The sequence below is a fragment of the Ascidia mentula genome, chromosome 2 (assembly GCF_947561715.1).
Source record: "Ascidia mentula chromosome 2, kaAscMent1.1, whole genome shotgun sequence".
Classification (NCBI taxonomy): Eukaryota; Metazoa; Chordata; class Ascidiacea; order Phlebobranchia; family Ascidiidae; genus Ascidia; species Ascidia mentula.
Window position 1 is genome coordinate 3,963,317 of NC_138567.1, and position 23,820 is coordinate 3,987,136.

Consider the following 23,820-nt stretch of genomic DNA (forward strand, 5'->3'; position numbering starts at 1 on the left):
TTCATCTGAACCTCCTATATTTGGATTTTATTATTACACAATTTTTAGCAAACTGTCCGCAAATTCATGTCAGAAAAAAAATAAAAACACCACGCAGGTATTGATAATTATCTACCACTCCATTTAACAAAGGACCAAATAAATAACAAGACAAAATATTAAAAAGTTGCATATTATCTTGTTGACAACAGACTATTTTGGTTGTATTATTACAGAAGTAGCACATATATCTTTATTATTGCTTAGCACACAAGGACGTAATGTAGCACTAAGTTGTCGTTATGAAATAAAAGTAATACTGTCAACAAGCAAAACAGTACAGTAATTTTACAAAAAGTCTATAAAAGCAGTCAATTCCTCATAATGTAAAAATAAGGCTTGATTAAATGAAAAAATCTGCATGTCGAAACAATGCAGTAAGTTTATTTCCTACTTCCATAGCCCACGTCCTTGTACACTTTCAATGGTTTGACGCTAATAATTTCTCTTTTAATAGTTTGGTCTCTGTTTTCAGATGGAATATTGGGCAAATGCAACAAAGCAGCAGTTAGTCTGCCTCCGTACACACAGCCAGTGTCAAGACCTGTGGAATGTCTGTTTAACTGAAGGCCCTCCACAGCGTCATGTCCAAAGTACACATGTTCAGGTCCTTGCCAGAGTGCTCCCCACAAACAACCGAAATATTTTTTGTTACTTGGTCGGCACACTTCTCCATGGAAATCATCTTTTGCGTTAATAATACTCCGCATATTCATCACACTGTTGGGCTCCTGATCCTTGAGTGGCAAACCTGGCATCAACCCAGCATGGACAATGATGATGTTAAGGCAAGGTATGGATATTGTGTAAGGTAAATTTTTTAAAAAGTCCACATGTTCAGGGCGCAAAGCTCGAACCCATGCTTTGCATTCTTGTTCGGACACTTTTCCTTTGCAGTAATCATAGTAGAGAGTCAAGATCTTTTGATCATGATTGCCACGAACAGAGAACATTGAACATTTTGAGTTTATAACCTGCTCAAGCACTTCACTATTTTTCGGGCCTTTATTGACAAGATCACCAACAAAAATAGTGATAATATCCTTGTTAGTTCGACACTTTGCCTCATTTACTATAAGATCTATTTCGTCACAACACCCATGGACATCACCAACAATTAGCAAGTCTTTACCTTTCAAAACACTTTCATGAATCACTTTGTGGCGAATGAAAGGTTCAGTTTGATCCTGGAATCTTTGGTCGCTGTAAATATGTTTGCGGAATATATAGGGGGATACAAAAGAAACTGTGTATGCTACAAGACTTGTCATGGTCTTTTCACAAACCTGTGCTACCTTAAACATAACATTTTCCTGCAAAAAAATGTAATGGAACACATTTGTCACACAAATTGGCAGATAAATGGTGGATACAAAAAACTCGGCTAGAAAAATGTTGCCCGCAGACAAAAACACAATTTACATGTATACACAAGAACACAACTAAATGACAACCAAACATTTTGCAATTAACTATATTATTATGTTTTCAACAATTCATGAACTCATAATTTTGGGACAAAAGAAGAAAATGTACCTCCAGAAAATTCAATATGTAGATAATACCAAAATGCAAAAACAATAACCAGGCCACTCTAGCATTTCTTCATTCATCTTTAGTCGCTGCTGTCCTGCCATCACATGCAACAATTTTCACCTTGTCAACCTTATTTCTTAACATACAGTCATTAAATTCAGCATTTTTCAATACAAATGTCCAAACATTGTCACAAAACCTGTAAGTGTTCAAATCTCCTTTAAAGACAACCTTGTTTCGGACCCTTGAAGACAATCCAAGATTTATTGCTTTGTCGAATTCCAACAGAACTCTAAGTGCAAGTTGTGGAGTTATTTGTTGACTTTGAATCAGTTCATCCAATGACTCTTGCAAGCTGTTTCCAAGTGTTGTGTTTCTATACAGTTGATAGCTCATGGTCACAATTATATAGTAATGTTGCTTGAATGTTTTTTACAGAGTTTCTGACAAACAAATAATAATTTGAAATAACAACGATATTCTTAACACTGAAACTTGTGGTTTCAAACCACAACAATAAACGACAAACACGTATACCTGTGGTTGTCAGAACTTTCTATATAGGCTACCCTTCCCAAAAATAACGTGGTACATTTTCGGATCGAAAAAACTTATGTGCAGGGGGCAAGTTTATCAGAAATCCGCATGGAAAATAATAAACTATGATTTTACATGCGAAAATCGTTGGCTGGACTGCTCGGCGTTTGTCTGATAACATTTACCAGAAACAAATACTTTCCTTGCAAAATTTGTTTCAAATCTTGTTTCAAGTCACAACTATACCGATTACAAACCAAAATACCAACAACAAGAAACAAATTTTGGACCACTGCAAATCTCACGAAGCAAAACTTGAGTCCGGACCAGAGGAAACCGAACCGTTGGTGCATAAACTGTTAAATTTTCTGTTAAATAAGGATTTTATGACCATTTGTATGAAAAATTAAATTAAATAATAACAAGATAGTTGACTTGATAAATTTCTTTATATATAAACCAAATAGGCATTTTTCGTAGTACCGGTGATATGGAACCGGGACTTGTTTTTTTCCATGTCAACAAGCGACGCAGCTCTGTGTTTTGTTGTCGTTCCGTCACACAGCGGGTTGATTCATTTTCGTCGGTTGCTGTTGTTGTTATCCGAATGATTAATTATGTTATTACAGATATAACCATGTTCAATGTTTTTGGTTGCATGGTTATTTATTTATGTGATGCAAAATTCTATTTACAGCTTATCTGTAAAAAGTAGTTATGGGCTTATTGCTTTGTTATTGTCAAAAATTTTATTTGGTTACATTTGAATTTTACATAGTTAATGAAATACTATTCAGTTGTAGTTCTGCATGTAGGTATTTTTATTTGTTCAGTTCATATGCGATATAAAACTACTACAACTGTCTATGGTAATTCTTCAGTTTGGTAGAGCTGTTCCAAAACTGCTGGGCCTTCCCAGACGAACACAAACAACTTTTGACAAATTTGATTCCTTTTTCCGCATCACCAACTTGGCCAAAAGATCCAAATATGTGACATCCATCCTCACAAGTATTGATTCCTGCCACAATTTTTTTGTGGTGGGAGCCATGGCCAAAACATCAAAAGCAAAGAAACAAATTGAAGGTAATTAACCTCATTGCTGTTGTTCAAAATATTTTCAAGTGAAAACAATCTGTATATACACTGAAATGCTTTTATGCAGAATCTGTAGCTAAACGCAAGCTAATACCTCAACAAGTACCAAGCACAAAGTCATCACCAAATGTTACACAATCTGCAAACAGTGTGAGTCATTGTAGCATAAATTACAACATACAAAAATCTTTCCTAAACTGCCGAAAATTCAATATAATATGTTATTTGCAGAAATCACAGGAAAAAGCTGGGAAGGGCCACAGCCACAAACCTTCATCAAAGCTAAAACCTCTCAACAGCAAAGAAGCAAAACCGAAACGTCAACACAAGAAATACAAACAGAAAAGACATTCTGACTTAACTGCAGGAATCACACAGTCATTATCCAAGTTGGAAATTGGCGCAAATAAAAAATATCAGAGGAGGTAAAAAGCAACCAAAATATTGGTTGGTTTGTTAGTTTTTAAATAAGTGTAATATTTGTTCAGACTTCCAGTAAATGTTCAGAAAACAAGGGCGTACTCCACCCACAGTGCAGGTCCAACACACTCAAGCACTACCCAACAAAATTCCCTTGATGAAATTGTGAATTATATAAAATCTGGCCGAGCAAAAAACATAGTTGTGATGTGTGGAGCGGGCATCAGCACAGCAAGTGGAATTCCTGATTTCAGGTAAAAATAAACTTCTTAATATGAATGTTATGCAATGCTAAAGATAAAAGACAGAGTGGGGTATTCAAAATGTATATAAATATACCGAACATTTTTTTTAGCTTGCAGGCAATCTCAATTGTTCTTCAGAATAAAGTAAAATTAAACTAAAGTAAAATTGTTTTTTTGGTTTAATAAAATGAGCCTTTTAAATTGCGTTGTTTTGGTGTATATATATTTTTATATATATAAGTTCTGATTGCGATTTTGATTCTGTTACAGCTAAAAACTCAATTTAATTGTATTTAATTTGTAGTTTTTTTGACAAAAATTACAAAAAACAAGACAAGGGTGCTTAATCCACTTGTTCAGTCTTATCTCATGTGAAGGTAAAATCAAATTAAGTTTCAAAATGTGTAAAATAAACTGCTATGACTGTGGCTTCATATTGCCTCATGCCATTGTTCTACCCAAGCCTGATGACACACTATATCAAGTGTCAGGTTTGTTTTCTACAAATAATCACCCCCCTTGATGAGTGTCAACTCCTTGCTCTGGGAATCAATTGGTGGTAAAGGTTACTCTAAAAATACTTCATTAAACAAAGGCTTAAGCCATTAAAGTTTCTTATGGCAAAGACCTCATGTGTGTTTTTAATGTTTAAACTGTTGGTTATTCTGGATCACCCATATGCATATCTTGCAACCTTAGCAAAATTAGATTGTCTTTTTTCCTGCGTAAATTCACCATATTATTGTTTTTAATGATCTGTATCAGGACTGCTAAAATTTCAAACAAGTTTTATGGGCCGGTGATTTTATAAAATCTCAACTTAAATCTAATAAATATATTATTAGAAATTATTTAATTTGGCAAGAGCATCAATCTATTTATTGTGAAAAGAATATAAGTATGTTAAGGCATGGTCGGCAATTCTTTTACAAATTTTCTCATTTGTTTTATATTGATCTGCAGGACTCCGGGAACAGGACTTTATGACAACCTCAAGCGTTACAATATTCCATACCCAACTGCAGTATTTGACCTTGACTACTTCCAGAATAATCCCCGTCCCTTCTTTGAGCTTGCCAAGGAGTTATATCCGAGTGGAAAGTACCGTCCAAATGGGGCACATTACTTTGTGAGGGCTCTTCATGAGAAGGGCCTACTTATGAGGCTTTATACACAGAATATTGACGGCCTTGAAAGAAGTGGGTGACCAAATTTCTGTAAAATTGCATCATGTATTTACCAGACTTTTCTGCACCTTATGACATTAACTGACCTTCTATATTGTGTTTTTGTATTACCCGTTCATAAAATTATTGTAACAGAATGACATGTAAACAACTTGATATTTTTTTATGTAACACTGAGATTAAAAAATCTGTGGCGCAATGAAGGTAAATCTGATTTGTGATGGGTCATTTCAACTTAGCCAACAAGTCCATAAAATGTTATCATGTGTATAATTATTATGTGAAAAACACATGAAACAACAATGTAACAAAATGGACAACTCTAGACCCTAAAGAAGGACATTACAGTATTATTTAAGGGAAGGCTGACACATATCTGTGACATTTGTGAATGAACACATCATCAAGTTTTAATTTCTTGTTAAGTTGCTGGAATTCCTTCAAACAAGTTAGTTGAAGCCCATGGAACGTTCGCAACAGCCTCATGTGTGAAATGTGGAAAGAAATATGACGGCGAAGACATTAAGGTTTGTTACAGATTTTGTGAATAAAAAACTGCTAAGATGAAAAATACAGTCAACTGTTTTTTTGGCATGCCTATCACTGAAGACACCATATATTATGCAGGTAATGAAAACCCCTGCTTTAAAAAAGTTAAACTTCGACAATTTTGCCCAAAAAAATTTGGACACTGTAATTGAAAATTCTCCCGTGCTGTTCTTTTTTTATGTGTATTTAGACAGATGTGAGAAATAATACATTTTACCCAAAACATGCACCATGCATTGTAATGAGAAAAATGGCCTGTGCTAATGATTTGTTTTTTACCTGTGCTATATTTAGGCAAAGATATTCAATGGCAAAATTCCCCGTTGCCAATTAACGCCATTGTGTTACGGAGTGATCAAACCCGACATCGTTTTCTTCGGAGAGGATTTGCCAAAACGCTTCTATTACTACTTGAGGGACTTTCCCGTGTGTGACATGCTTATTGTCATGGGAACGTCGCTTGAGGTAAGATCCTTTTGGTACCGACAAACACTAACCTTCGCAAAGGTTTAAATTTAAAAAAACTGCTGCCGGGACGATTGAATGTACAGAAAAAAATACCCGTTGTGTTTTTCGTATACTAGATGAGATTTCTTAAATGAGTAGAAAAAATACTAAATTTCAGCTTCTCATTACTATTTGGGACAAACCAGCCGTTGAATTCTTGTCGGAAACGCGTTGCGGTTTAGTTTCACCACTGCCCCCACAAACTTAGCTTCATTTTACTTGCATGTCCTTATAATGTGTCAGGTTGAACCGTTCGCCAGCCTGGTAGATTCGACACGCTATAACGTGCCGCGACTTTTACTGAACCGAGACAGGGTCGGTCCGTTCGTGCGGAAAAGCCGAGGTAGACCACGTGATCACGCACTCACAGGGGAATTAACCGAAACCGTGAAAGGAATTGTGGAGAAACTCGACTGGAAAGACTTCTTTCAGGACTTGATCGTTGAGAATGAGAAGGCCACTGCCAAGGTTTATTTTGATAATTTTGCATACTTTTTTAAACGCTGTTTAAGCTATGGGTGGCAAGCCTTTGATAATTTGATTTGAGCAAATGTGTTTGAAGTAAAAGTTTTAAGAGATTTGAATAGTCCATGATAAAATTTGGTGTCTTCGTATTGCAACGTTGATTTGATGCAAATCGGTGTGTTTTGGTTTAAATGCCCTTTCCTAATAAACACGCGTTTTGTCACAAGGGGGCGTTGTCTAGCGACGATGGAAGGACGGACAGTGGAGTTTCGAGCGCATCTTCCATTTCCTCCAAAGACTCGGAAGCAAGCGGGTCGCGGAGTAGATCTCTGCCGCCTCCAGCGGACGGTAACATCAAGCGATACTTCCACACAATACGTTCCACGCCACTCCCCAAACCCAACAGCAAAACAAGGGAGTGTGGTAAGATCTACGTGCGGGGGTTGGTTGTCTCTCCGTCACGTGATTTTTTTGTTGTAAAAACTCGAATTTAAACGTGGCACTTGTTGTCCTTAACGGTGTTTAAATTAAAAAGGCTGTAGAAAAGACAGGGTTATTTTTTTGGTTTTGTTAGAACTTTTTTGGGTTAAAATAACACGTAATATTGGTTTGGTAAAAAGTACGTAAATTTTGCTTAAACCGACGAAACTTTCAGGATCTGGGGAGCCTGTGCAACCACCGACAAACATATCTTACTATGACTTCATTAAAAGCACAGCCAAGCCCAAACCGCTGCCTGTGAAACCAATACACACAGACAAACCAAACCGCTCATCGGATGGCAACAACAACCCCTTGATGGCGCTATATTCGGTTTCCAAGACAACCAAATCTCCCAACGCACCGAAAATACAATACACTCAAACAGTTAAAGCAAAAAAGACGGCGGGACCCAAAAAGTTCGCAGTTCCCCGAAGTCGGTCGACTGTTTCGATGCCTAACTTGGATCACCAGTCATCCGAAACCGATTCTAGCCAATCAGAGAGCGACGACAGTGATACGTCATCAGATTCTTGATGAAAAATTAATTTATACACAGTTTGAATTGGAATGTTGGCAAGTGTAAAAACCGGCTATTACTCAAAATTTGGAAGTCTCCCATCACTTAAAATGTTCCCTTAATAGTTTTCCGGCTTAGGCGTCCGAAAATAGTTATTTTTGTCGCCGCGCTAAGTTGTCCTGGGCTATTTGTCATTGCTCGTGGGAACGAATCATTATAATGACAAATACAAGTCATGTTGGTATTCCCCGTCGGCGTTTCTTGCCACAAATATTTTCTTCCAATCCCCCACCGTTTCCGATCTCTGTCCGTCTCACTCCATGCTTAGTTGCAATCTTTTTTACCGCCCACGATATTTTTCGGTATCAGATTTGTTGTATGACGTCAGGGTGCCAAATTCGACGTAGAAATTTTAAAAATGCGATGAGATGATCGATTTATTATTAGCTTTTCAATCCATACTAACAGCAGGTTGTTCTTTCCAATTGTTTGCTTGAGATTTGTATGGAATTTTATTGCCGCAATGGTGCAAGTCGAACTGCTTTGCTTACGATAATATACATGTCCACTCCAGTTTCTGTTGTGCAGTCAACGTAATTTTCAATCCAATGCATTTTACTGTTAACCTGCGACATTTATTACTGCAACTATGTGATGTAAGTAAGTTTATGCACAAAATAACAGTTATGTTTTTCCAGAAGAAAATATAAAGCTTTGTTTTGGCCACTGTTGTTACTTATACCGTTGTTTTTATTGCCAATTCGAATAAAAGCTCCTTCATTTGAATGAAATTCCCACGGATTTGACGTAACCTTTTTTCACTTACGTCTCAAAAAACAAGATATTAAAACAACCTTCTTTGGTCGTGCGTGTTTATAATCGCAGAACACCAATTTGTGTTTGTGTTTCAGCTTGTTGCAATTAAGAACATGTGAATATTTTTAAGCTAGAAATATATTTTCTGATTTATATTCTACCGACTAGTGTTTTCCTGTCATATGGTCGAACTTAGTGAAATATGTTTCACTCGGGAAGTTTCAACGTTTTATTTTAATCGTTTTCAATCATGGCTGAAGAAACAACCAACAATAACTATTCTGAAAGCGACATTTTTGCCCTGGGGCACGAATTGATTTACATAATTTTCCGAAGGGATAACTTCGCCTCCGGGATGGAATTTACAACCAATTTAAGACCAAAGGTCACAGAAAAATAAACGAGCTACATAGAAATGTTGTGGTTTGCCGCCAAATGGATCACGTTTGAAAAATCCATTTGACTTAATAAGTGCACGTCGGAATCGAAATCGTGACCCGCTTGATGCCGAAAAACCCCGGCATGAAGCTGCAAAGCTCTCAGTTTCAGTATAAAAGCTATGCCAATGTCACACTTCAAGTCACTTGCTTTCTTGAAGAGAGAATTGGAACCCAGGATTAATCAACTATATACCGAGAGAAAGATGAAGTTGGTTGTGTTACAAACTCTTGTAGCGATGACTTGTTTTTTCGTCACCTGCAACGCTCAGATAAGTAAGTTAGCGATGCGTTTTCTAATGCTGTTTTTTTTTGAAAGATAAACATAACAATGATATGCAAATTTGGAACAATTTTTTTGCCAAACAGTAATAAGGCCAATTTGAAAACTCCAGACCGATTATTATGTTGCAACACAGATACAAATTAGGCCACAAGATTCAACATCACCGAATTACTGTATAATGTGGTCTGCAAAACGACATGTGACCAGTAGGCAACAATTTTAGCTTTTTTTTAGATTTGGGCTCCTGTCCTCCAACTGGCCACCTCTGGACACCGTGGATGGATGTAGATGACCCTCATGACCAGGTTACATACGGAATAGACGACGAGTCCTTTTCCAACTTGAAGCAACAATACCCAGCCCATTACTTCGACGAGGTCCAAGCAATTGAGGCAAGAGTGGTCAGTGGACCAAACCCCACCAACGTGTACGGTTTCCAATACCTAACCTATGTAGATTACACAAAGGGATTGTTGTGTGAAAATCGACGTCGACAAGAATGTCGCGACTACGCTGTCAGACTCTGTTATCCATTTCCACAGGGGTGAATTTATATCACTGTAGTTGATTTCGTAATAACCCTTACATATTTGCTGTACTGATTGTTTTATTTTATCTAAGTTGTTTAAATAAAAGCTGCATCGTCAAGTGCTTTATATTTTCAAATAGGCCTATATATATTTATTTATATTTAGCAGAAAAAAGTCGAATTTCCCAAATACGGTAACAAAAAAGAGTATTGCATCATAGTTCTTTAAATCCAGCTGTTATTTTCAGTCGCAGGCGACTTTTGGTAAATGAAAATTAGATTATTAGCTTTATAGCATATAGTATACCTTTGTGAGAATACTATCGTATTAGACTCTGGTAGCGTATGTAGGGCATATAGCTACTAGTATATGGGGTGTTTTGCAACACATGCAAATTGGTGCTTTGAAAGGTGACAGGCGAAACTAAGTTATAGTGCAATTATGAGTCAACAATCTGTTAATTGTGGCAAGTTTGTGACACCGCGCGTACAATGCAAGGAGTTTAGAAACAGAGTTTCGACTTTGTCCAGAGATATCGTAACAGATGTCGACTCACCGCAGCGCACTTCTCAAGCTTATACCGTGGAGAACTTGCTGGGCGAAAAGGCAAACGTCGAAACACCTGCTCTACAAAATATGGTGATCGCGAAAAGCACGAACTTTGGCAATGGTTAGAGTCCTTTCTTGTATACTTACAAGAACCACGGCATTTAATTGGCAATTTTTAATTAACCCATAGTTTTGTAAACGCAAAGGCTTGTGGTTTTATAAATTTGCGCATGCAGCGCTACGAAATAACCAATCTAGGACCTAGATCTGTAATCGCCCGTTAATATGACAACAGCATGTCGAAAAATCACACAGTTATTGCTGTTGTGAAGATTATTCGGGTCGGGAATACGACGAACCAATGCAACCTGAAATCCATAATTTGTCACCTGTCAAAAGTGGAAGCGCAACAAGTTCCGAAAATCACACCCAGGCAAAAACAAAAGTAAAATGATTTTACTGGTTTTTGTTACTTCCAAAATCACGGTTCTGATATTTAACATCTTGTTTTTAGATCCCGGCAAAGATTTCCAAAATTTACAACTTCCCAACTTCGCCACAGCCCATGGAAAATGGCATTTTAAGCAAGACTTCAAAAAACGTACCATTGCAGTTTTAAAAAAATAAGTTGTTCAATATTTTATGATCTTGTTCAGGACAGTCAAGACCGAAAACTGCTCAAAATTATGCGAAAAACACTGTACGAAATCAGTGAAATTCGCCGAAAACGAAAAATGCTGCAAGACCATGGCATGTCAGTCATAAAAATGTTTGTTAAATAGATGTTGTGGCTCAGCACTACCTACAACATATACAATATCAGATATACATAGATCCGGACGAAGATTGCTATAATTTGCACATATCTTTTTTATTGTAACAAATAAACCACACTTACGGGTGTTTTTTAAACACAGTTTATGTTACAGAAATGGATTGAAGAAATTAACTCCAGGAAGGCTTTTGTAATTGTCAAATGACATGCATCTGATTGCAAAACAATTATTTGCAGTGGTATTTTATGTTTGTTAGTTTACAGACATACTTTAATTTTGATGGAATTAATCATTTTTTTTATATTTTTTGTTGTTTACAAATGAAATATAAAAAAAACATACACACATCAAAACAAGTTTCTATGCTTTGCATTAAAAAGACAGTTATCTGAATAATTGGAACTTTGGAACACATCAAATCACAAGATTTCAAAAATATAATTAGGAAAAACACAACTTTCTGTTTCACAGAAGTTTGTGATACCTTCAAAACAGTGCTTCCCAGATGTGGTTTAGGGACAATGAAATAGTTTTCATGAGCTATCAATGCAAATATTACGATCAATTTCAAACTTTTGTAATTGTTATGTCAAGAAAATGTAAAACTTAGTTCATTACAAGATGCCCAGGTAAATTATACAGGGGTCCACATCCATAAAAAGATTGGAAACCATTGTCCCAAAAGATTACCCCAACATAATTAGTTTTAAAGTTGTAGTGGACAGAGTTTAAGTTAAGCAACCAATGACTATAGCTACAAGAAATGCATAATGGGTAAAAAGGAGTACACTAACAAAGCAACTTCTAAATTCTCGACAAACAAAACACATTTATTCACAAAATGTGCATTCTGGTAAGTGACTATTGACCTGATTCCATTTCCATCTAAGAAACATTAAAAATGTTGTATTGCATAAAAAATATAAGTGCCCAAATAGTTTTATTCAACCAAAAATAATTCTTGTATCTAAATGCCCTTTCTTCACACCATTAGATCAAGATTGCAACATGACTAAAAAGGTTTGTGTTAAAGTTTCAAACATACTAAAAATTGGGTCTTTTTTAAAAACACTTAACTTATGACACTCAGGACAAACGGTTTTAAAAATGTATTTTTTATTTACTAAAAACAAGAAAAATTATAGACATTTTCTACCTCTTCCTCCTGTACTGCACTCAAGAGGGCATTGATCATTGCATTCCGTTTGCATGCAGACTTAGGCAAAGCATAAGCAAGATTGACAACAGAGTATTCCTTCTCAAGTAAATCAATCAGATCCTTGGAGTTTACTCCAGTTTTAAGAAGTTTCAGCACAACTTGTTCCGGAGTGTATGGGGGGTTGTCTGGAATATCCATAGAACCTGGCTGGCTGTCTGTCTTGGCTGCAAAGAAAGATAATACAATCATTGTTAAATCATGACAACAATGAAGTATATGGAATTGTAGAAACAATTCCTTGCTTTGGTGCCATACAGTGTTTGTTTAATTTCTTTCAGTAGAATAAATGTTTACAGGAAGTTGAAGCATGTCTATTTATACCTGTATTCTTGTGACAACTGAAGGTAATTTATGGTGTATTAATGTTTCGGCAGTGGTTGTATGCCATACATAGCCCTAGTACTATTTAAGTTCAGATTATATTCTAAATTGTGCAAATAAAACAATACATATACTGAAGTTCAAAATGACCACCACAAGTTAAATTGGAAACAATTTAGATTGTTCCATTGTTTTATCAGAATATACAATAAAGCAGCATAGAAAAAAGGTATAGATTCCAAACACAACAACACATATTTAACATACTTACTTGCACTAACAGAAGTGTTTTCATTATGGTACTCACTATTTCCACCAATAGTAGATTGAACAAACTGCCCACCTTTGATGTTTACCTCTTCTTTTTTTGCGCCAGGCTTATACACTACAACAAACATATGAACAACATCAATACTACAACCTCTAATTTCCAACCTTTTTGCCTACCAGCCTTGTTGGTGTTAATATTCACGTGGCCCATATTACCAAATGTAGTTGATGATATGTTTGCAGCTCGAATGTTAAATTTGTTTTTGACATGTTTCACCTGAGTTCTTCCTGTTTAAAAATAATACATAATTAGAAATAATAAATTTGAAAAAAACTGTTTTAAACTTTTAAGAGTTGCTAACTTTACTGGTGATAAAATAGCTAAGGTAAGACATAAGCCACAATAAACTGCAAGTGAAGTTGACCAATGGTTCATCAATTGTTAATATGCATTAAATTTTTTGTGAAATGTGCCTTTATCTAAAGCATTTATATGTAAAACATTTCCCACAAAAGAAATTGTCTTCATTTAAAGTCTCTGTATTGGGTTATATGACATGTGGTGTCTAACTTTCTGAAGCTGCCTGGATCTCCACTCCTGTGTTTGGCTGGAATTGGTGAGAAAACTGAGTGGGTTGCTGTACATCGGTCCTAAAAGGTTCAGCTTTATTCTCAACCTGTGTTGGTCCTGATGTATGGGTTGTTGTCATTGTACTTTGTGCAGTTCCTTTCTTTGGATTTCTTGCACCTTGCAAAATACATCCAACTTTAAACAAACATGGCATCCAGATTGGAAAAAAACGCAGTGGAAAGGATTTATCCTTCGCACACTTCTGCAAAAATTTACCGAGAATCCACACCATACAAATTAGTTAATGCAGTAACATACGGAGAATGTTGCAATGGTCTGCAAAATTAACGAACGCTAATAAACATCCTCTGCGCCAATAAAAAAATATCCAATCTGGCATAGTATTATATTACACGTGGTTCAGGTTGTTTTGAATCAGTAACACATATATGATAAATGAGGACTGGCTTTAACATTTTTCAAACAATAGCCAATAGCAATATTACCTACGTTTGTGATTAACACATTCTAAAGCACACAGCAAGTTTACATAAAAACGTTGACAACATACCGTCATCAAATGCGTCCGTATCACCTTGAACAGACATTTTATTTTCTCGGGAGGTTGAACTGTAAAACTTTCCGTAGTTCAGTTGAAAACGCTGTACTGAACTGAATAAGTGCACAATGCTAATGTTGTTCCTTATCGAAACTATATTTCTATAGATATCATACCTCAAATCTACGAAAACATTTGTCTGTGCGCGGAAAATACTACTACACCGGGTCACAAAGTTTTTTCCAAACTTGATCCACATATAAGCATGTGTAAAACAGAAATCTGTGCGAATTTTAATGATTAGGCGTGAACAGGGCCACAGCCTGTTATTTTTGTTTATAAATTTGAGTTGAAATACTACACGAAATCGTAGCGTTAACATTCGCACAGATTTCTATGTTACATAGGCTTATATGTGGATCAAGTTTGGAAAAAACTTTGTGACCCGGTGTAAAAGTATCTTCCCTGATGCGCGGGTTGGCCAGTGCTGAGGAATAAAAAAGAGTCCAGTTGCGGGACACCTACTATATCTTTCTTTCTTTTTTGTTCGATATTTTTTGTTCGATATCTTAAATGTTCGATATTTTTTTTTAATTATGCACAAAAACGAACAAGCATTTTTTATGCTATGCTAAGGCACCAAAGAGTACAGCTATGAACAAATTTTTTTCTTGTACTTCTCTCGGGATCATAAAATACCCAGAAAAATTAAAAACACTATCATTGCATTAGATGTAAAGTTACTAACAATTTGTGCATAGGCTTTTAGATAGAAGATAAAGACTCTCTTCTGACATAATGCAGTTGGCCTAATATTACCAGCATTATTTGGTCTATACAAACAACTTCACAACAGTTTGCTGTCGCTCGGGAGCGCTGTTGGTCTGCTTTTATCAATATACGCATTGTATTTTGATACCAAGGCTATATATAAAACTGATCAACACATTTCCGCGCATAATGCTTATGTTTGTTTATTGAATTATCTTTTGTTCTGATTTACATATTGGTTTCAGATATTTTCGATCAACATATTTCAGATATCGTGTACGATGGTGGTGTTGCCGCACATGCTAATGTCTGAAATGACGGTTTGAATTGCTTTATTGTAGAACCCGTGCTTGTCAGAAATATGTCTTTTATAGCGAGAAAACACTGAAATTAATGTCTTCAAAATCTTCATCACTATTTCCACAATAGCGAGAAAATTCTCTTACTTTCTAACTATATACGATATTGCAAGTGACGTTGCGGAAGGCACAGCGGTCGAGGCGTGACGTAAAAACTAGCGCAAGGTTCCAGCGCGTCGCAGAAGCGGAGTGTTGAAGCTGCTCTACCATTCATCCAGCTTGAATCACAGCTAAGCTGACCTTAGAATTAAAGTGTGGGTAGTGCTTTGGCAAGGAAACGTGAATCACACAGTGGAAAACCAGCGCCTTGCAAGTCGTTATAAGAAACCTGTGTGTGAGCGGTGCTGTTGTGTGTTTATTTACAACACAGCTTTATTTTGAGTGGTTCAGACCCCCGGTAGTGTACGTTACAGAAAGTTATAACTCAAACATAAATGATGATGTGTGACGTTATCATTTCCTGTTGTCAAAGGAAAAGGTTTTCGCATACAGGTTAAGTGATAAGATGTAGCAAACAGGGAAACAATTTTAGTGTTTATACCGATTAGTCTTTAATTTAAACACGTTTTAACCAACGGCATAACGGAAATGTCACAATGTTGTCTTTCGTGTGCAGGTTATAGGGGTAAAGTAGATTTGACAATATGGCCGGAAGTTGTACTAAAGTTTTGTTTATTTCATTCAACGTGATATGTCTTGTAAGTAGTAGAATTTACTTGTTTGAAATGAAATGTTCCTTGTCGTTTGATATATTTGACATTAATGCTGAAATATTGTAACTTCAAATGGCACCACAAAATTTATGTGTTTCACAGTTCGCCGGGGTAGCCATGTTCACTGGTGGCATGTTGATCCAATTCATGGACGTGATTCAGAATACATTGAAAACCATAAACAACTCAATCACCTCAACGCAAGTCGGTGGAATAGGAGTGGGACTTATAGCGCTGGGGGCTTTGGTGTTGTTAATTTCTTTGGTTGGATGCTGTGGAGCGGTATCCGAAAGCCGAGGGCTTTTGGGTGTGGTAAGTGTAATGTTACGAAATCAAACTTTACGCACAACGTGGTGTTTTTGTTGTGTTGTTGGTACTAGAATTGTCCTTTTCGTATATTCCTTAGTGGCAAAACGGCATACATGTATTCAACTTGAAACTATATGTTTCATAAATTAATTGAAATTGGAAAACGGTGTATATAGCTGCTTTGCTTTGGAGTGGTTCTTACAGACGCTACTTTGAACGAAACATGGCGGACATGCAGCGTATGACGTCCCACATAACCTTTAACTTTCCCACGCGGTTTCGTGGGCAGACCTTAAAACCGTGTTTTGAATAATTTCATAATGCATACACAGCACAAAAGTGGTCGATGGCATTTGTATGTGGTTTGGTCAATTGTTTCATCACATTGATTATGTTTCCGACATAAATGGAGCAACATTTATGTCAGCAATTTTCACCGAAATTTTACATTGCACAAACCGCAATTGTGCGTTGCTGTGCTCTAAAATTCTGTGTTAGGTCTGGTGTAGTACGGGCATTGGAGTTACAAGGGACCAGCAGTCTCATATATACATTACTGTGCTGTACATAACGCGTATCGGTACGCGAAATGCGCTAATAAATCAATGACATAAATGCTGTGTTTTAACCAAACTGCTCATTAAAATTTCAAGCAAAGCGAAAGAGACGCCTGGTGCATTAACACATCAACAAACATACCGGAATTGTCGTTTACGTAACAACCATGAAATATTAACGAGAGAGTGGCGTATGCAACCTCGGTTAATTGAGTTCAATCAGCGTTCGATAATTTTTCAAAAATACATCGACTTGCATCGGTGCTTGCACGCGTAACTCCATCTGTTATGGCTAATTTTGTTAATTTTTTCTCCTCGTAATAACAAACGGGTAGGAAGTGTGCATCTGCACAATATGATTTATGTCCAGAGGTTAAAAGTAAAAAAATTGATTAAACCAGAATGATTAAAACACACCAGGCGTTGAATTTTGCCTTCCTGGGTTACTTTCAGCACCTAGGATGTCACAATGCACATTTAACCGTCCTAAAGCGAACCATGTGCATAAGGCGTAGACTTAACTTCGATTTACATTTTCTGTGAATCATATCGGGCTAAACGCGCCTGGTATGAGAGACATGAACCTTATAAGTACCAAAAACAAATATGGTGTCGTTGTGTCTTCAATTATAATTCAAGTTAAATAAGGACCGATGTTGAACTGTGCCATGCAGTGTTTCTCTGCCGTCAATTCGCGTTAACCCCCCAAATATATATTCTTTTCACATTAAATAGTTTCTTTTAGTTCAAAGTGCATTCCTTTCCCGTGTTAAATATTCTCATTATAAAAGTATTCAGAACATACTGTTCAATACATTTATGTTTTTTTTTATCGAATCACCGGGGGCTGTAGAAGTTATTTGAAACATTACGGATCCGTAAATGCCTAAAGTTCCAGAACCACTGCTCTATACTTAAAAGGTCTCGATGACAACGCGGGGTTTCCTGTTGCGTTACACATGCGTAGAGGAACAAAAATAAGGCCATCTCTAAGAGAAACGAAACTGGCTGTCGGTCACGTTTTTACATGGTGTTTCCGCATATGACTGACACTCGATAAGTCGTCTAACTCACCGACTTTGCGCTTTATATATCAGCACTGTTCCTTGTTTGAAAAATATTATGCTTTCTTGAATGCAAAAAGCAGAAATATTTGTGAATAAATATCATTGTTATATATGTGCAAATGTGTTTACATTGGTGTTTTTTGCCTTTTTCACTATCGGTTACCAAGCAGTTCCGTTTGGCCATAGTGCGCTCCACAGTGGTTCGTCGTCTCTGTTGTTCGGTACCTAGTATAGGGTACCCTGCAGATCGACGTTGACCGAAAGGTACCACAAAGTGGAAACTAGTGTGCCTGCTAGTGTGAAAGCTAGCACAGTGCCACTCAACAGCTGCACTGATGAGACCTTACAGGTCGAAACAGTGCGTGTACACACCCTGTCTGCAGCTTTGCAATATCATTGTTATTTCCTGGCTCTTTCTATTCCAGTATCGCACCTAAATATCTTCTTTTATTTAAATATTCAAGTTGCATAGGAAGAATTTTAATCGATGTGAAAAACAATATATACGCCATCAGTTAATAACACTCTTATGGGCACCAAAGACTTTGGAATCTGATTTTGTTTTAAAACGCGTTATTTTTTAGTGATACTGACGATGTCGAATTGTAGGCGAAACGTATATATCAGAAACAACACTAGGGGTTTTCTCTCATGTAACTTGTTTAGATGCAATCAATAATGGTCATTTTTGCGCACAAACTTTGTCAAATCCAAACGGATCAATCTAATTCATTCATTTTTCCTTCCACCGGTGTTTTCCACTTTTCTAACCAATTTCACTTATTCCGCAGTACTTCGTTTGTCTCCTGCTCCTCTTTCTCGGGCAAATTGGGGTCGCTGTCGCCGCATTCGTGTACGGATACCAGGTAAGGGGGGTTCATTATACGAAGACCGGATTTGATTTTAATCACCGCAGGGAATACTTATTTAACTACGTGTCCTTAACTGCATATTGGTCGTATGTACATATGATCAGACGATAAACCCTTGGTAGCGGTGGTTTTTAAACTGCTTGTCGCAATGCCCTTAGTGCGTCCTTTGGATTTTCAAAAGGCGTTGCGTAACAACTTAAACAAAGGGTATTAGAGTTTTTAGGGAATAAGTGTTGAAGTGGGTCATCCATTTGTAAATATAGGAACAAATCGGTATAACAGATTTGTAATTTGTTTATCGCATTAGCGAGAACCTTTTCAAAGTGCGTCGCATTCGAATTTGAGAACCACTGCTGTATAAAGAGAAAGAACTTGTGAACTTTAGTTGTTCGTTATTTTCGTGGAATCGATGTGGTTTGCTTCTTGACATTAGTGATTCTTCAAAACTCTGATGGTTTTGTACCCAGGATGCATGAGTAAACACCAGAGTATAATGGCTGATATAAGAACTATGACGTAGAACCGGCGTGACAGGAAAGCGCGTCACCCGGCAAAGAGATTACCGCGCGAAGTAAGGAAATCACCTAACGACTAAGTATAAACACATACGTGCCAAGCTTTCTCCCGCGGGTCACACGCAAGTCAAGTATTACAAAGATAAATGCAAGTGATTCCAGGTTTTTATGAAAATACGTTGTATGTAAGCTTTGAAAAAGATGAATAAGTTGCCCATTGGTTAGTAGAGGTCGTTGGAATTTTTCGCACTGGCTTGGGTTTTTTCCGAAACCTCATTCGATTTTTCGATCCACCATCAGTCAAAATACTTCCAGTGGTTTCGAGGCCAAGTCAAAATCCACAGTGATATATATGACGTTGACCTTATTTTTACTGAAATCGTTACGTGGTTTATATATTTGACACTTTGTACCCAAGGACTGCTTTAAATCAGTAATTATGTGTCTAAAGACACGCAATATATCTTTAATATATTTTTCTCAAAGTTACGTTTACGTTTACGAAACGGTTTGCCCATAATCGTTTTCACAATCGCTTCGACCATAACTGACATTAAGTTCTTATGGTTCAGAGTTTAGCTCAGCAAATTGAAGTAAACTTCGGGTTGCTGGTGAGAGGTTACGGAAACAACGCAAATGAGATGGCGGTGGTCGACTTCGTACAGCAAAACGTAAGGAAACAACATTGAAAATGTTTATTCCCGACTGCCATAGATTCTGATCGTAAAACAAGGCAAAAATTATTATTTTAATTTGATGGATGCAGCGTTTTCGTGATACGAGAGAGTGTGTTTAACCTTGACATCTATATTCATAAGAGTGCCTCATAAAACATATTGACAAAACAACGAAAAGGTTTACAATCAAATATCGTCAGTCCAAATTCAGAGCATTTCTTATAAATACGGACAATTAATATTTTCTGGGACGGTGATTTTCAAAATAAGGACAAATCTTAGAACTAAGCAGTGAATTCCTCAGCTGGCTGCATTTAATGATGTTTGGTATTCTGCAAAAATGTACTGTTTTTCGTCCATTGTCAACTTTAACCGTGTATGAATGGTTGAGCATTTGTATCAACGACCCTTCTTTTTTCTTGTCGTATTTAGTTCGACTGTTGCGGATTTAACGGAACGCAGGATTTCTATCTGTATAATCCACATACCGCCATCACATCAAGCACAACCACAGCGGCTTTAGGCAACACCACGTCCTCGAACAACACTTTGACCAACGTGACCATGACCACCATGACTACCATGACCACCATGACCACCATGACCACCATGACCACCATGACCACCATGACCACTACAACCCAACCACTCGAGACTAATGACATGACAACTGTAACAACTGGGAATATGACGACGGACAACGTCACACAAATGACTTCTGGCAACGGTGAGTAAGCAAACGTCTACTTGGAAACAGCAGATAAGAAATGCTGTCATGCGGATAAATGAAACAGCTCTAAGCACGTACTTTATTCTCATTATACAAGGAATTGTATCTACTTATAGTGATATATGTTGTTTTGGTGGAATTTTTCATTATAAACCCCAATGTAAACACTTTATAGCCACAACGGGCCCACAGTACCTTTCCGGTTACTGGCCGCAAAGTTGCTGCAAGACAATCAAGGGCAATTACATAAACACCACAGCTTGTATGGACAACAGTCTGCCTCTTTCCACTCTCCAAAACTATCTCAATACCCAGGTAAGATAACGAGCAAGTTGCTGAACCGAAAACATTCCAGTTTTAGAGGGCGTAAAATTCCACCAAAGACCAGGTCTTACGAGGGGTGTGTGATGTAGCAGGACCCATTATAATTTAGGGGGTGCCATGATAAGCAAAAAGGACCTCCTCCATTTATATCGTAAAGGCTGCGTTCCACATTTAATTTCATGGGAATTCCAAATACGCCTTTTTGTCTCCCATTTCCATGGACTATGCCAAAAAAGCAAGGGAGTGTATTAATATTCACCAACATTTTTTACTTAGCACAAAAATGCGCACACCGCTGCGTGTTGGTGACTCCGTCGTTAGAAAGTGACTTTTTACTATATATGATATTCAACCAATAGGGCTGCACAGAATCACTTGAAACTTTCCTCCAACAAAACCTGATCATCATCGGAGGAGTTGCAATTGGAATCGCGTTTGTTGAGGTAAGTTTCGAAATGCAATCAATTTTAACCAAAGCTGGGCCAGATCCAGAAATGTTTTCTAGGGGACACGGTTACTATATCTAAAGCACATTGTGACTCGATAATGGCGATTTTTGGTCGCTGCACCAGTAGATAGATAGTTATGCAAGTGCGGGAAAAACACGCGACAAATGACGAAAAACCCCAGGCCCTTTTTCGGTGTTATAACATGTTTCGGGGGTGCTGGAGGTCGCTCCAACATATTTCAGGGGTACGATATGTTTTCGAAATGTCTGGACTGAGCTTTGGTAACAAGACTATGCAGCCGCGAATGTTTGTAAATTCCAAATTCTCTTCATATATTTGACTCCCATTCGTTTCCATGGAGCAACACTATACGTGGTTCCTGCGGTTGTTTACAAAACCAACGCATGAAATTCTGCAACTGGGCTGCTTTTTACGTTCACCAGCGTGTGTGGCGGTGAAAATAATGTCTATTCAAACAAATGCGTTCATGTGAAAGAAGTACGAGGTGTTTTTTCCCTCCCATCGATGTTTGTATAATTAGCAATGCATGTGAATGATGTGATACAGAATTTAGTTGTGAAAAAAGTCCAACTATAGGGAACTGACCTTATGGCACAAACAAACGTTTATTCTTTCGTTTATCCACGTTTCCTATCAATGAGGCTCAAACGCAGTATCACATGAAACGGTGAAAGTTCAACAAAAGGGACTCGTTAGCACCTGTTGCGGCGTCACGTGATACGGCTAGAAAACGCTGGAAGACAACAATTGAAACACGTTGTTGTAAAGAACAGAATTTACACCTTGATCCTTTAGTCTTGGAGACAAATGTTGTTCTTGCGAATGCCAATTTAAAAGTTTCTTATTCTTTACAACAAGTCCCACATTCTTTCGGTTGTCATTTTTCAGTGTCAACCAGCTTTATCACCTAAACAGAAGTGTGCCATGCAGTTAAACGATACCATTGGGTCGTGAACCTACCAGAGGATATAATGGAAACTTCCATGAAAGTCCCGTTTAGAATTGTTTCCCGTATCGAAAGTGCGCATGAGCGATCTGATCAATTGTTCTAACTGTCGAAACGTATCGCATTCAACCTTACTTCCTCGTAATGGATATTTATTATAACTTGCGTCTCCAACTTCGAAACAACTTTCCGTTCTGTGAAAGATCTTGTGGCTAATTTATTGAAAGTCGGCTTTTCTCTGTAGTAAAACATCTGTGTGAGCGTGAAAGGTTTTTGTTTCACTTGGTTTTAATATTCAGGTCTCTTTTTTGTCCCCTAAAAATAAACTGCGAATTAAAACACGGATATGTCCGAGTGTGTTCAAAATCCAATGACACAAACACTAAATGGATGACCGGAACCAAAATATTATGTGATTAAACAGGGTTATACTGGTCGATTTTTCCACCGCGCACGAATAAATGGTACAGCGTATTGCACCAACCCGTGGGCTGCGATAAGACAGGATGTTAACTATTTATACCACGCCCGCAGTCCACGAGTCACACGCTGACTTATTTCCGAATACAAATAGGCTTTAACTGTTGTCTCCGTTCCGTACGGGTTTGGCAGGAATCGCATCTTAGGAAGGAATGTGTCGTGTTTTACTTTGTGTTCATACGAACAATTTCTTATCAGCAAAAACATTTGGTACAACTTAACGATGTGTTTGCTGTTACAGCTCATCGCAATGGTAGTGGCCTGCACCATTCGGAAATCCATTGATTAAAGTTTCTGAGCAAAGAGAAGTTTGTTCATGAGCGCCCCTTTTCGGCGTAATAATACCACAGTACTTGCCGTGAGGTGGTGCTGCAGCTTAATGTTTTTGTATTTTTTCCTTTTTTGTGATGTGCTTTATTGTATAAATCAATTAATCGAAGTAACCTTTAGCTTTTAGTAGAAGTGATCACTGGAATTTCAATGTATGTGCTTGTACTGTACTGTATACACTCTATGTTAAAGTGTTCTTGAACGTCTTGGCTTTTATTGACAATATTTTCTTTGTTTCATTTTATTGCTTTCCACCCAATAACATCATGGAAAACAGATTTTCAAAATACCACTGACTGAACGGAAGACGCAGAAGTAATGCCATGCTTTCGCATAGCAAGGCAGGATCGCCCCACTGCGCAGCAGGCCCTTTAAAGCCTTGCTATGCCAAAGCATGGCATTACTTCTGCGTTGTCTGTGGTGGAGATCCTCTACGCATGTGAAGGTCGCCTGACAAGTTGTGCGCTTGCGCACCAGTGTACCTTGGCCACAATTTACCCCGTGCCCCACTGAGCTCCTGTAGCTCGGTTGGTAGAGCGTTGGACCTGGTTAGCCCAGGCTCGTGAGTTCAAACCTCACCGGGAGCTTGATTTTTCAGATCTCGATCCGACTTGTCGTGAAAAGTGGCTGATCCAGCTTGGCTGCGAAGCCTGGGAACCTTATGACTGAACGGAAGTTGTCATTTAATCTTAATTCTGTACGTAAATTTATTTTGTGCTTTGCTACGAAATATTGAATACAAACTTTTCAGGTAGCTGTCTGCACGTAATACTAAGCGTTACG

The 23,820-nt window shown here is 37.5% G+C and overlaps 5 protein-coding genes across 5 annotated transcripts; 3 read left to right on the forward strand and 2 right to left on the reverse strand.

Moving 5' to 3' along the window:
- Positions 1–62: 62 nt before the first annotated feature.
- LOC145888349 (bis(5'-nucleosyl)-tetraphosphatase PrpE [asymmetrical]-like) lies at positions 63–1,635 on the reverse strand. Its single transcript, XM_082979079.1, has one exon. It carries the CDS (start codon positions 1,341–1,343, stop codon positions 423–425), a length of 921 nt encoding a protein of 306 aa, XP_082835205.1. The 5' UTR covers positions 1,344–1,635; the 3' UTR covers positions 63–422.
- Positions 1,636–2,913: 1,278 nt separating this feature from the next.
- LOC145888347 (uncharacterized) lies at positions 2,914–8,559 on the forward strand. Its single transcript, XM_082979077.1, has 10 exons — positions 2,914–3,198; positions 3,278–3,360; positions 3,442–3,635; positions 3,699–3,884; positions 4,839–5,074; positions 5,489–5,589; positions 5,906–6,076; positions 6,362–6,586; positions 6,811–7,006; positions 7,239–8,559. The coding sequence occupies exons 1-10, from the start codon at positions 2,979–2,981 to the stop codon at positions 7,598–7,600; spliced, it is 1,974 nt and encodes a 657-aa protein (XP_082835203.1). The 5' UTR covers positions 2,914–2,978; the 3' UTR covers positions 7,601–8,559.
- Positions 8,560–8,998: 439 nt separating this feature from the next.
- Positions 8,999–9,694, forward strand: LOC145890502 (uncharacterized). The gene is made up of 2 exons (XM_082981596.1): positions 8,999–9,112; positions 9,357–9,694. The coding sequence occupies exons 1-2, from the start codon at positions 9,043–9,045 to the stop codon at positions 9,668–9,670; spliced, it is 384 nt and encodes a 127-aa protein (XP_082837722.1). The 5' UTR covers positions 8,999–9,042; the 3' UTR covers positions 9,671–9,694.
- Positions 9,695–11,051: 1,357 nt separating this feature from the next.
- On the reverse strand, positions 11,052–14,073 carry LOC145889306 (uncharacterized). Its single transcript, XM_082980241.1, has 6 exons — positions 13,930–14,073; positions 13,359–13,535; positions 12,965–13,075; positions 12,789–12,902; positions 12,134–12,360; positions 11,052–11,862 (listed from the first exon to the last, which is right to left on the reverse strand). The coding sequence occupies exons 1-6, from the start codon at positions 13,964–13,966 to the stop codon at positions 11,839–11,841; spliced, it is 690 nt and encodes a 229-aa protein (XP_082836367.1). The 5' UTR covers positions 13,967–14,073; the 3' UTR covers positions 11,052–11,838.
- Positions 14,074–15,661: 1,588 nt separating this feature from the next.
- On the forward strand, positions 15,662–23,791 carry LOC145888669 (CD63 antigen-like). The gene is made up of 8 exons (XM_082979470.1): positions 15,662–15,745; positions 15,863–16,072; positions 18,485–18,559; positions 19,653–19,751; positions 20,190–20,484; positions 20,663–20,802; positions 21,171–21,254; positions 22,949–23,791. Exons 1-8 carry the CDS (start codon positions 15,692–15,694, stop codon positions 22,994–22,996), a joined length of 1,005 nt encoding a protein of 334 aa, XP_082835596.1. The 5' UTR covers positions 15,662–15,691; the 3' UTR covers positions 22,997–23,791.
- The last annotated feature ends 29 nt before the right edge of the window (positions 23,792–23,820 follow it).

Bases quoted from the DNA above. Each gene is read 5' to 3' on its own strand.
- LOC145888349 (XM_082979079.1), bottom strand. From the start codon at position 1,343: ATGTTTAAGGTAGCACAGGTTTGTGAAAAGACCATGACAAGTCTTGTA.
- LOC145888347 (XM_082979077.1), top strand. From the start codon at position 2,979: ATGGTAATTCTTCAGTTTGGTAGAGCTGTTCCAAAACTGCTGGGCCTT. The intron at 3,361-3,441 runs GTGAGTCATTGT...TGTTATTTGCAG, and splicing joins TTACACAATCTGCAAACAGT to AAATCACAGGAAAAAGCTGG. The intron at 5,590-5,905 runs GTTTGTTACAGA...TGCTATATTTAG, and splicing joins ATGACGGCGAAGACATTAAG to GCAAAGATATTCAATGGCAA.
- LOC145890502 (XM_082981596.1), top strand. From the start codon at position 9,043: ATGAAGTTGGTTGTGTTACAAACTCTTGTAGCGATGACTTGTTTTTTC. The intron at 9,113-9,356 runs GTAAGTTAGCGA...GCTTTTTTTTAG, and splicing joins CACCTGCAACGCTCAGATAA to ATTTGGGCTCCTGTCCTCCA.
- LOC145889306 (XM_082980241.1), bottom strand. From the start codon at position 13,966: ATGTCTGTTCAAGGTGATACGGACGCATTTGATGACG. The intron at 13,076-13,358 runs GTTAGACACCAC...ATTTTTAAACAG, and splicing joins GATCCAGGCAGCTTCAGAAA to GAAGAACTCAGGTGAAACAT. The intron at 11,863-12,133 runs GTAGAAAATGTC...AATGTTTCTTAG, and splicing joins GTGCAGTACAGGAGGAAGAG to ATGGAAATGGAATCAGGTCA.
- LOC145888669 (XM_082979470.1), top strand. From the start codon at position 15,692: ATGGCCGGAAGTTGTACTAAAGTTTTGTTTATTTCATTCAACGTGATA. The intron at 15,746-15,862 runs GTAAGTAGTAGA...TGTGTTTCACAG, and splicing joins CATTCAACGTGATATGTCTT to TTCGCCGGGGTAGCCATGTT. The intron at 19,752-20,189 runs GTAAGGAAACAA...TGTCGTATTTAG, and splicing joins TCGACTTCGTACAGCAAAAC to TTCGACTGTTGCGGATTTAA.